Consider the following 11,712-nt stretch of genomic DNA (forward strand, 5'->3'; position numbering starts at 1 on the left):
TATAATAGGTAATATTTGGTTTACTAAATATAATGTGAAATAAGATAAAAATATATATATTATATTTGAGATAAAGATAAATTATTCAATGACTTATCGTATTTTATATTTAATCAAACATAAAATTAGCATTTTTTTATATTAAGACCTTCTTTAAAATAACTTTTTATATTTTAGTTTTATTCATAACTAAAAATAGGAAGTTATAACTTATAACATGATATTTTAAAATATGATATTCAATGATAAAAGTTTTATTAAATATAAAATAAAAATTAATTTTTAAAAAATAAATAAATAAAAATATGAACTCTTCTAATAAAATTAGTTAAATAAATATAATTTTTTTATTTAACTTATTATTATTATTATTATTATTTTAAGAGTGAATCCTATGGGAATATAAAGATTTTCAATTTCATGGAAAACTTATAAACTTACCCAGTTTATGGGAAACGGATTTCGAGGAGAATTTTGGAACAACACTCAATTCCTTTGTTTTTATTTTCGTCTTCCCAAAGGTTGCTTCGACTTCAAAGCAATGTCGTGTATGCTTATAAAACTCTTTACTCTTGTTGTCTTTTTGTGAATAATTGTTCAAATGAGTATACAATGATTATAAGTAACCATCTATGCCCTATGACGTATCAATCAATAGATAAGACTATTCAAATCCGAAAAGCTACATCAAAGATGGATTTTTCTAGGTCAGATTTCTTGGTTTTGCCTCTCACCTTGGCTATAAGCAAATTTTAAAACTAGGAACATATTTAATATTTTAAAGACATATTTATGATTTCATTTCTTATGAACTGAAAGACATTAAGAGGTGGTGGGGCATGAGAATAATATATATTTTCAATAGATATCATATTGTTTGGGAGATGAGAAAGGAATGTAGTTTTAAAATAATTATAATTTTATGACATTTGTGTTGTATGAAAAAGGGAAAGTTGTCTATATAATTACTTATATTTTTAAAAGATAATTTATATATATATATATATATATATATATATATATATATGTGTGTATAGATATTAATTTCTTTTAAAATTGAAACAGGAATAAAAAATTTATGCTTTTAAATATATTTTAAAAATAATATTTATATATAATGTTTTATTTTTTTTATCATTCTTCATATTTATATAATTAAATTTTAAAACAATCATAAAAAAGCTGAAAACACCTAAAATATATTATTTTATTTAAATAAAAAATCTAAAAACTAATTACCAATTAGGGTCTAAATTTAACTAATTCCTCTCCTTTATCCTTTATATAAATATACTATTAAAAAAAAGTCTATTATTTTATTTAAAATATTTATATAATTTTTAAAATGATGTAAATTTATTTGATTGGTAAAATGTAAAAGTATAAATCACATCATATTATTGAGGCACGTATAGTTTTCATAGATATAAGGAGGCCTACCATAATGGAACCTGCAAGTGGCTTGATGGTCTAATAGATAAGTTTAGAATGATTATATGTATTTCAAATCAATTAAAGTTCAAACAACACTTAATCAATTATACGTAAGATTAACTTTGTTGACTTTTTTATTGATTTATTCTTATAGTGAATTTTTTATTTTCTTAAGTTATGATTAATTTTATTTGGTTTCTTACTAACATACTGAGTAGTTTTGGGCTGCGATGGAAATCTGCAAGGGACAATGCAATTATTATAATTCTCAGCCGTCCTAAGGACAATCATCATCATAGATAGTCAACACTATAGTAATAATGTCATCAATTTTATATAAATCCTTCAAAAAACATGAATAAGGTACGTGCGCACATACACTGACTCTTTCCTACAAAATAGTTAGAGATACTCTTACTTGACTTAAGTTTTGAAGGAATGTGTTTGGACCACCTATTTGGACATCTTTTTATGTATGAAAGAAATCCGTCTAACTTCAGGGCAATTAGACGAATTCTTCAAAAAGCATGAAGAAGGGAAGAAGTCTGTTTGGCTTCAATAAAGCTAGACGAATCTGATTCCAGTTGGCTTAGCATTAATATGGTTAAAACCGTAAACTTGTTGTACAAAAACATGATTTAGATTTCAATACTTGATTTAATATGTATGAATGATTTAATTTATCTTATTAAGCATATTAAATCTATTTAGTGAATTAACATAATAATACTACTTGAAGTGAAAATAATAATTTAAAAGATTTTTTTTTTTAAATCTAAAATAGGTTTGCCCCCTTAAATTTATTAATGTTTTATTTAGTTGTAGGAAAACACTAAAAAAGAAATAAAATGTAAAGAAATATGGAAATCTCCATTCACTCTTGCAACAAGTTTCGTGATGCAACTCCTTCTACTGTTAGGTCGTGTGTTTCTGGTTAGTTCATGGAAAATTTCCTATTTATGAATTATGATGCCAAAATGTGGAAATCTCAATAATATCCTTAATTATTTATGTTCACTTATTTACCAAAAAGAGATATCAGTCTGACAGTTCATTGTTAAAAGGGGTATAATACCAAAAAGTAACTTTTTAACAGCGCACAGAATATCAGTCTAAAGAAATGGACAGATTCTGACTGCAAACGAAAGGCACAAATACGATTAATGTCAAGTCAAATCTTCGAAAATTTGTGGGCTTGTTCATGGTCAACGGGTCGGAGAGTTATGGGCCTGACCTATAATCAATGACTCGAAGCCCATCTCCTGAAATGGTGGGCCGGGCTGAGGCCCATAATATCTCGGTCCTTTTAATGAAATATTTTTGTGAAATGATACAAACATCTTCCGACTGAGGAAAGCGCGAGAGAGGGGATTTGATAGAAATCGAGTGAGAAAATGGAGGAGGAAGATGAAGATCCACCGCTGGCAGTTGAAATCAACAAATCAACACCCCCACAATCCCAAAACGACGACGTTTCAGTGGGCGTAACCGTCATCACAGGCTATCTTGGCGCCGGCAAATCCACTGTAAGTCTTATTCCCCAGTCTCAATGCCTATTTTTTTTTTTTTTTTTATTAATTTTTTTAATGGAGATTCTAGTTGTTATCATGTTGCTTCGATTGTCTGAAATTACATGAACCAACATTTTTCACTCAATTGTGCTGTTTCTGATATGAATTATATGTATTGGTTTGTAATCTACTTTTGAAATACAGTGATTGTGAAGTGATGAAATGGGGTATATCTGAAGCTGTTCGCATTAAATATGATAAAAAATGGTTGGATGGGTGGTGGATTTAATCTTCTGAAATCTCTCACAGGGGCCTTGTGCTAACCACTAAAATCTTTCGATTTCAGAATCTTCTATGTCTGTCGAGTCCCATTTGGTGTATGGAACATGGTTTGAGTCTTGGTCATTCAGTGAGGTATTCTTTTGTAGGAATGGAGCAAAAGCCTTCCCATAACATGGGGAACTGTTGAGGATTAAAGGGCTAAGGTTTTCAGAGTAGGTTGATTTTTGGTATGTGTGTTTTATCAAATTAAACTAAGTAGGTGGTTGGTCTAGATGAGATGATAACATTGGTGGTCATGGAATTATGGGGAGTTCATTCAGAGAGGAGCTATTCTTTGTTACACCGATCTTTTGAGAATAGTAAATTAGTAATTACATAGCTTTTTTAAATTGTTTTGATGTTTTCAGGGTATTGGTTTTCTCTTTGATGGGCTGGTCATCAACTTATAGTTGGATTTTGAATTTCAGTTTGTTAATTTTATTTTGAATTCACAACACGGAAAGAGGATTGCTGTTATATTGAATGAGTTTGGTGAAGAGATTGGAGTAGAAAGGGCAATGATAAATGAAGGGGACAATGGAGCACTTGTGGAAGAGTGGGTTGAGCTTGCAAATGGGTGCATCTGTTGCACTGTCAAGCATAGTCTGGTTCAAGCTCTGGAGCAACTCGTGCAGATGAAGGAAAGGTGATAGCTTTATGATTCCACCCCTTATTTAGTTTCATCTATGTTGCTTATCAAGAAAAAATAAAGAACTGTGTTTCCCCACAGAGTTTGTATGATTTTTAAATTGATTTTGTTCCATATGGTTTTTATGCCAGTTTCACTCATCTATGTAGAATGTTGTTATACTACATACACAAAAGTAGTAAAACAACCTTCCCTTTCTTCACCCTTCACACAAGTCCCTCAGTGTACTTCTGGAGCCAACTCAGTTGAAATTCAGTAGTTTTTCATTTGATTTGGTTAGTTATATCACACCATATGCACAATTAAGAAATTCCATAGCAAAAATTAATGATATTTGAAATGTTGTTTTCTTGCTGTAGGCTTGATCATATTTTACTAGAGACCACTGGGTTAGCAAACCCTGCTCCTCTTGCTTCTGTTCTTTGGTTGGATGATCAGTTGGAATCTTCAGTCAGACTTGATTCTATTATTACTGTAAGTTTTGTAAGTTCTTTCTAATGATATTTCACCAATTTAATGACCCATTCACATGATCAGGACACCAGTCTGTTGTCTTTTAGTGGTTAATTTGAAGTATTCAGATCATTTCCATTATTAATGAACCAATCTTATGTCAAATCCAATACACAAACATGGCATGCCATGTCCCAAAAATAGATTTGGGTTAGACAATGAAATAGGATGTAATTTATGAGCTTTCTTTGTTTTAGTACCAAAAATTTTCTATAGATTAATTCATTACCTTACTTTTACTCTCTCTCTCCTCTTTGTCGATTTGGCAATTGAAAAATTCAGACTTTGAGGCACATTTTAGTCAATTTAGATTACTATTCAATATATTTATGTAACAAGCACACTCCTATTTTTATTTTTTTACTCTGTTACAACTTTCAGATACCTTGTAGTTGTAGACCATGTTTATGTCCTAAAACATGTCCTGTTTCATTTTATTCTGTGTTTATGCCCTTGTGGCAAACATAATAATCAATCATGTTTTATGATGTAGGAGAGCGTAATCTTACAATTGAGTTGTTTTTTGTTTCATGTGTTGCTAACATGCTATCTCTTGTCCCCTCAATATCTTTTATGGTCTTGGTGCTTAAATAGGTTGTGGATGCAAAAAACCTCCGTTTTCAGCTGAATTCACATCATGGTTCATCTTCATTTCCCGAAGCTTTTCTTCAAATAGCGTTTGCGGTAATTTTCATTTGATTTTATTCTCATGATTGGCTTTTTTGAACATAATACTTTTAGTAGAATCAATGTTGTTTGCCCCAGTTAGTTCAACGTGGTATTTGTTTCACATTTTCCTACCCTGCCATTATTTTGCTCCATTATCCCTTTGCATCTTATATTTATATGCTGGATCTTGAGTTGCCTAATTATTTCTATTGCTTAAAATAATTTTTTGTTTGTTGTAGGATGTTGTAATTCTTAACAAGGTTGATTTGGTTTCTCCAGAGGAATCTGGAGGTGTTCTGGAGGAACTGGAGAAGGAGATACATAACATTAACTCCCTGGCAAACATCATACATTCTGTTCGGTGTCAAGTTGACTTGTCTAAGATATTGGACTGCCGGGCCTATGATGCTACTGTTAGTCATATATATCTTCATTTACCGTCCAGTTAGTTATACATATTTTCATTTATCATCTGTTGGTACATGTTCTCAGTTCATTGTGATCTTTGTTTGACTATTATCCCTCACGCTTTTCTTTGTAGCATGCCACACATTTAGAAGCATTATTAGAAGAAAATCAATCTCTATCAAGCAAGGACCTTCATGATAGTAATGTTCGAACTTTGTGCATCAGTGAGCCACTGCCTGTTGATCTTGACAAGGTACTTAATGAGCAAAATAGCTCTCTTATGGATCATGTTCCAGTGCATTGGCATGACGATATACTAGTTGGTCTATTATTCCATGCTTTCTGAAAGTTAAGTTTCCATTCGCTCAGGTCTCGATTAATTGGACTCATATTGCTTAGACTTAAAAATAATTAATTGGTTTTAATTACTAGTCTCACTTAAGGCCCTTTATCCTGGATAAAGGAGGTCCCTGTTCAGTTGACAAGCAGCATAAGATCACTTTCATACCAAATGAATGTGAAGTCTGAAAAATTTTCATCTCATGTTAGCCTTGTCTCTGGCCAAAAATATAGAACATCCATTAACAATCCTACCCAAAAAATGTTAGTGGAAGCTTAACTAACTCAGAGAATTATATCCATGTTGCATATTTAACCTTTGATTTCTGTATCTTGAATCCTTGCTTTTGTTCTTTTGTTCTCATCATAATGAATTATCTTATCCTTGTATAAATGCACATTTGCATCAATACATGTTAATAATGTCTAACAATTTTTTATAGGTTCGTTTGTGGCTTGAGGAGATTCTTTGGGATAAGAAGTATAGCATGGATGTCTACCGTTGCAAAGGGGTTTTACGTGTTCTTGACTCAGATCAACTACATACATTGCAGGTAAATTTTGATATTAAATGTCATTAATTGCTTTATTATCAGAAGTTACTTATTTAATGCTGGTTTGATTTTTCTTTCCCTTCCCTTCTCTCTTGTAAACTTAGTTGGTCTCTGAGTTACTTTGTGTCTTTTTTGTTGTTATTGTTGGTTTTTTTTTCCTCTCTCGATTTTTTATTTATCTTTTATCATGTTCATATAATGTCTAGGTCTCAGCATCTATTTCTGATATGAGAGTCCATCATAGGTCGATTTCTACCCTGTAGGCTACGCTGATGTTGATTTTTATAGCTAGATATGCTTGCTGAGTAATATTATCGAGATTGCAGCCTGGCCTAGAGTTTATTGTGAATGTGAGTTTAGAATTGTTTGCCACCATGAGGGGCTCCTACAATGTAACGAGCTTAAGACCATCAATGATGCTATGCAAATGTTTAACTTAAACAAGGTGAGAGTTATACATGTCTTTTAAGATATATAGGCACAATTACCACAATATCTAATGTCACTTGTAAATAGATTACTATAGATTGGTTGCATGAGTCAACCCAAGCACGTAGGATGAAGATTGAACAGATAGACAATGAGTCACCAAGCCTAAAAGTATTACAAACCATCAACATGACTTCCAAATAAGATTGAAGATTAAAGGTTCCTGATTCATAAAGAAAACTATGGAGTCCATTCCTTGAAAGAAAAAAAAAATGGAAATATATGGAGAATGCAAAGATAAGGAAAATGGATGTTTAAGTGAGCTTGGGACAAGAACATTAATGTACTGCTATACTTACAAAATGGTGCTTGTATGCAAGCCATTCAACTGCCATCTGCATTGAGGGGAAAGCTTCATAGTTTATTGTGCTAACAGGAATTTGGGCAAAAAACCTTGGTCCTGCCCATTTTGCTTAGAACAATTCATCCAATATGATCATGCAAACCCCTTATCATGGTCTTCTCAAAAACTGTTTTAGCCTTCATGATCCAAATCATTGTTTCCCGGTTCTTTCTTTATCTTCCAATAAGGGTGGTTTAGTTATAAAATTCCCTTTGTTCTATGGAGAAAGCCGGCAATGGAGATACTTTGTTTTGTGGTGAAGCTAGTCTGTTGATACTATCATTCACATATTTCTTCTGTACTGAACATTGGCAGGCTGTGAGGGAGATATATGAGATTGTTCCAACTCGTAAATGGAAAAATGAAGAAAATCAGATGAACAAGATTGTTTTTATAGGCAAAGCTCTAATAAACACTTTCTTTTTTCCCTGTTTTCTCTTTGAAAACCATGTCAACCTCCTTTATATCATTTATTTATTTACTGCAGGTCATAATCTGAACGAGGATGCTCTTACAAATTCCTTCAGAGCTTGCATGTCGATAAGCAGTTAGCTTGTAGTGTTTGCAGAACTCCCAGTTGGGCGTGGCTGTCTCATTCTATGAAGACAAGAAATGTATCAGTGTCAGGATCAAACATCTTCTGGGTAGAATCAGAATCTTGAAGGCATGGGATTCTAGACCCAAGTTCATCCAAGTTCTAGATGACTTAACAATGGGGTAGCAGCTGCCTTTTTTTTTTTCCCCCCTCACTGTTTCCTCTGTAAATTTCATTAGTTGGGAGTCAGTTTCTGGGTAGAAACTTGTTACTTAACATTCATCTTTCTTTCCTTTGATTTGAAATCAATTTTGGAAGAGGGTATCGAAGAGGACACCTAGGTATACTTGGAAAGGGATCTTGAGAACAATTTTAATGAAAAAAATAATTTTTAATTTAGAAAACATTTTTTTTAATTTAAATCTCTTTTGGCTTCTTTTTTTTTTTTTTTAGTTAAAAAAAAAATATTGGAATTTATTTTTATATAAAATGTAAAATCTTGCAGATATAGATGAAAAATACGAACTACTATTTGTCATATTTTTCATATTTTATATTTTTATTTTACCGTTTTGTAAGGTATTGTTTGGATTGATTAGTTATTTTCTATCTTTAAAAAACAAAAAATAATAATAGTTTTTATAAAAAGTCTTAAAAACTTACCATGGAAAACTATTATCTCCGAAAAAATTATCTTAAAAAAATGAGGTATTTTTAATATCTCAAATTTTAAAATAATTTTTAGAAGTGTTTAGAAAGCATCTCAAATAATTTTTCTTTAAGGGTTTGTTCGTAAAATAAATTATTTTTAGAATAAATTTAAAATATTTTAGATATAGTTTTATAAAATACTTCAAATATAAAAAAAAAACTGCTATTTTTCATAAATTGAATTTTATTTCCAAAAACTATTTTTAGACGGGCTGGTTTTTTATTACCTTTTAAAAAACGTCGTCAAAACAAGCGTGGTTTATAATAACTACGGTGTGGCGCATGAACACCGGATACTTTTTTTTTCCCAGATAAATCCTAAAATCACCCGAATGTCAGTTCTCTCTAAAAACCCTAATCCCTCTTGGTCTCACTCTTCCTCGACCGTGGAGAAGGAGAAGAAAGCGAGTGATTCAACAATCTCCCTTCCTTCGCCAACTGGTACTTATTCCTTTACAATTTGGGACTATGTTCTTTGTTTTGTTTTTGTTTTTTTTCGTGAAATTCATGGTTCATAGTTCATGACGAACTCCTTCATCTTGAAGATTGTTAACATTTCTGAAACTTGGAACATGTAACATGCTTGATGATTTAATTGATTTGGACTGGGAGCAATCTGCCCTAAACGTATCGATTTTGTTTTGTTGATGAGATTGTAGTTTCTCAACTGCTGGAAGGTTGGAGGTGTGGATTATGTTTTAATGGGATTAAATTTGGGAATTTGATATGATTGCAGTTTAAATTTTGTAAAATTACAAGTTCTTCCATTCCGCCCTCTAGTCCGGTCATTTACCTGTTTATTTCAAGCCTTGCAATCTAATTTGAACTCTCATAGTTACAAAGTGCTGGGATTGATAGGAATTCAAACTCATCAACTTTTCACCCTACCTTAATTCTATGCAGTAGAACGCTTTAGTTCCAAGGAGCATCTCAACACCTCACAGACCAAACCCCATATCTCCACACAAATGGCACTGGTTGTGATTTGTGGGCAACCCTGCAGTGGGAAGTCAACTGCTGCAGTCTGCCTAGATGGAGCTCTAAAAGACTCGGAATCCAAACTGACGGTCAGGGTAATTGATGAAGCCTCCTTTCATCTTGATCGCAATCAATGCTACGCCAATATGACTGAAGAAAAAATGTTGAGAGGAGTGCTCAGATCTGAAGTTGATAGATCTGTGTCAAAAGACAGTATTATCATAGTGGATTCCTTGAACAGCATCAAGGGTTACAGATACGAGTTGTGGTGTTTGGCTCGTGCTGCAGGTATAAGATATTGCGTGCTGTTTTGTGATGTAGAGGAATCCCATTGTAGAACATGGAATGAACAACGCAGCGAGAATGGAGAAGCTTCATATGATGATAAAATATTTGAAGATTTGGTAAGAAGGTTTGAGAAACCAGATAGAAGAAACCGATGGGATTCCCCCTTGTTTGAACTATGGCCATTTAGAGATGGGATAGAGAAATCCTCTGCTGCCATTTCAGATGCTGTTTCATACTTGACAAAAAAGGCCGACTCAAAAACACGAGACATCAAAATTCTGCAGCCTACAATAGCAACAAAAAGTGCCCGGTTCTCAGAGGCCAATTCGCTCTATGAGATGGACAGGGCAACACAGGAGATCATCAATGCTATTGTGGAAGCACAATCCCAGGCAGTTGGAGGGCCTGTAAATGGCATCTCTCTGGGCCAGGGATTAGCACCTATCAATATCTCAAAATCAGTTGGACTGCCAGAGCTACGAAGGCTGCGACGAACATTCATAAAACTGACTGGACAGACGAGCTTAAGCGGGCCGCCCCCACCATCTGATTCAGACAGTGCAAAGAGAATGTTTGTGGATTACTTGAACAGAGAATTAGGAAGTGCTTAACAGGAGGGAGTGATAGATATTTTGCTTGGATCCTCAGGTATGTGATCCAGTTATTTTTCATGCTAACAAATATGGAGTACTACCAGCTTGTATTACTCATTATCATTTTGTTATATAAAAGCAACCAAGTGAGTTTAATAGCAGATGGAATGTTATTGAGGAGGATATGGATTTGCATTTTTAAGGTATGGTTGGTTCAGAAAAGTGCTCTTTTAAGGAAAAGAAAAAATATATCAAGGAAAGGGATTTTCTCATACTTGGTTTATTGGATCAAATATTAAAGTGTATTTTTTTTTTTTTTGTGAAGGTAGTTTGTTTGATCTGGTGGTTTCCATCTCTTCAGCAGCAAACATTCTAATGTCTTTTGCATGAAAGATGTATGATCTCTGTACTAATGAATTAACCTTTTTGTAAAAGTTGCTATTTATGTTGGTCAATATCCTACCATACAAAGTTGGGCAACTTAGCTTACCATTTTTTTTTTTTTGAGTAAGAAATATATATATATATATTCTCTTCCATAAATTTAATGACAGGATATTCAATGACTTTTTTGAGGATTTACATCAAAGCGTCCGTGGCTTGATGGCTTGATGAGTTAGAGGTATAAAAAATATGGTACATAATAATAATAATAATAAATAAGTCATTTAAATTTATTTATTTATAATAAAAATGATATATTAAAGAAATATGGAAACAGAAAAAAGTGATTAATAAAAATAAAATGCTTTATAAAAATGACAATTTAAAATGCTTTATAAAAAGGATCGAAATGTTAAAGGAGACTATTAAAAAGACATCATTAGTATCGGGATTACTGTTGAGATTTCAATTGATTTCTAATAAAAAAATATATATTATTAGAATAATGATAAAAATGAAATAAAAAATGACTCGAGATTTCAATTGATTGCATGGTATTTTGATTTCATTAATGATGAGAAAAAACATGTAAGTGGAGTAGGAATCAAAATATTTCTGAAATCTCATCCTCTAATTTGTAAAATAAGTCAAGAATGTTGATGCATTATTATAAAACATTTTTAATGAAATATCTAATAAAAAATCGTTTGTAAAAACATTTTGAAAACCCATTCTAAAAACATCACCAAATAAGCATTCCAACCCTCAAAGAAGATATTTGGATGCTTAGTTTTTTTTTTTTCCCTCAAATGTGATATTTAGAAATCACGAGTAATTTTAGGAAATGTTTTTAATATTTTTAATACCTGAAAATTTTCATAATTTAAGTATTAGAAATGTTAAAAACGTTTTTTAAAATCACTATCAAACGCACTTTTAAAGTCAAACAATGATTTTAAAAAGCATTTTTAGATTAAAAGGTGGAATGTGTTT

General features: G+C 32.0%; 2 protein-coding genes across 5 annotated transcripts; both read left to right on the forward strand.

Moving 5' to 3' along the window:
* The first annotated feature begins 2,756 nt into the window (after nucleotides 1-2,756).
* On the forward strand, nucleotides 2,757-8,169 carry LOC100264718 (uncharacterized). 3 transcript variants are annotated; one of them, XM_019221258.2, is made up of 9 exons: nucleotides 2,757-2,960; nucleotides 3,695-3,912; nucleotides 4,275-4,389; nucleotides 5,023-5,112; nucleotides 5,377-5,541; nucleotides 5,639-5,758; nucleotides 6,288-6,398; nucleotides 7,546-7,627; nucleotides 7,718-8,169. In XM_019221258.2, exons 1-9 carry the CDS (start codon nucleotides 2,829-2,831, stop codon nucleotides 7,780-7,782), a joined length of 1,098 nt encoding a protein of 365 aa, XP_019076803.1. In that variant the 5' UTR covers nucleotides 2,757-2,828; the 3' UTR covers nucleotides 7,783-8,169. The 3 variants fall into 3 exon arrangements, with proteins under 3 accessions (XP_019076803.1, XP_019076776.1, XP_019076831.1); XM_019221231.2 differs by having other exon boundaries at nucleotides 2,758-2,960; nucleotides 5,337-5,510; XM_019221286.2 differs by lacking the exon at nucleotides 7,546-7,627 and having other exon boundaries at nucleotides 2,758-2,960; nucleotides 5,337-5,510.
* Nucleotides 8,170-8,209: 40 nt separating this feature from the next.
* Nucleotides 8,210-10,518, forward strand: LOC109122935 (protein KTI12 homolog). Of its 2 annotated transcripts, none has more exons than XM_019221313.2 (2): nucleotides 8,210-8,917; nucleotides 9,380-10,518. In XM_019221313.2, exons 1-2 carry the CDS (start codon nucleotides 8,809-8,811, stop codon nucleotides 10,351-10,353), a joined length of 1,083 nt encoding a protein of 360 aa, XP_019076858.1. In that variant the 5' UTR covers nucleotides 8,210-8,808; the 3' UTR covers nucleotides 10,354-10,518. The 2 variants fall into 2 exon arrangements, with proteins under 2 accessions (XP_019076858.1, XP_019076872.1); XM_019221327.2 differs by having other exon boundaries at nucleotides 8,781-8,917; nucleotides 9,383-10,518.
* Nucleotides 10,519-11,712: the final 1,194 nt, after the last annotated feature.

This window comes from Vitis vinifera, chromosome 1 (genome assembly GCF_030704535.1).
Source record: "Vitis vinifera cultivar Pinot Noir 40024 chromosome 1, ASM3070453v1".
Lineage (NCBI taxonomy): Eukaryota > Viridiplantae > Streptophyta > Magnoliopsida > Vitales > Vitaceae > Vitis > Vitis vinifera.

Coding starts and splice junctions, on each gene's coding strand:
- LOC100264718 (XM_019221231.2), top strand. CDS start 2,829: ATGGAGGAGGAAGATGAAGATCCACCGCTGGCAGTTGAAATCAACAAA. Junction 3,913..4,274: donor CTCGTGCAGATGAAGGAAAG/GTGATAGCTTTA, acceptor TTCTTGCTGTAG/GCTTGATCATATTTTACTAG. Junction 5,759..6,287: donor TGCCTGTTGATCTTGACAAG/GTACTTAATGAG, acceptor AATTTTTTATAG/GTTCGTTTGTGGCTTGAGGA.
- LOC109122935 (XM_019221313.2), top strand. CDS start 8,809: ATGTCAGTTCTCTCTAAAAACCCTAATCCCTCTTGGTCTCACTCTTCC. Junction 8,918..9,379: donor CTCCCTTCCTTCGCCAACTG/GTACTTATTCCT, acceptor AATTCTATGCAG/TAGAACGCTTTAGTTCCAAG.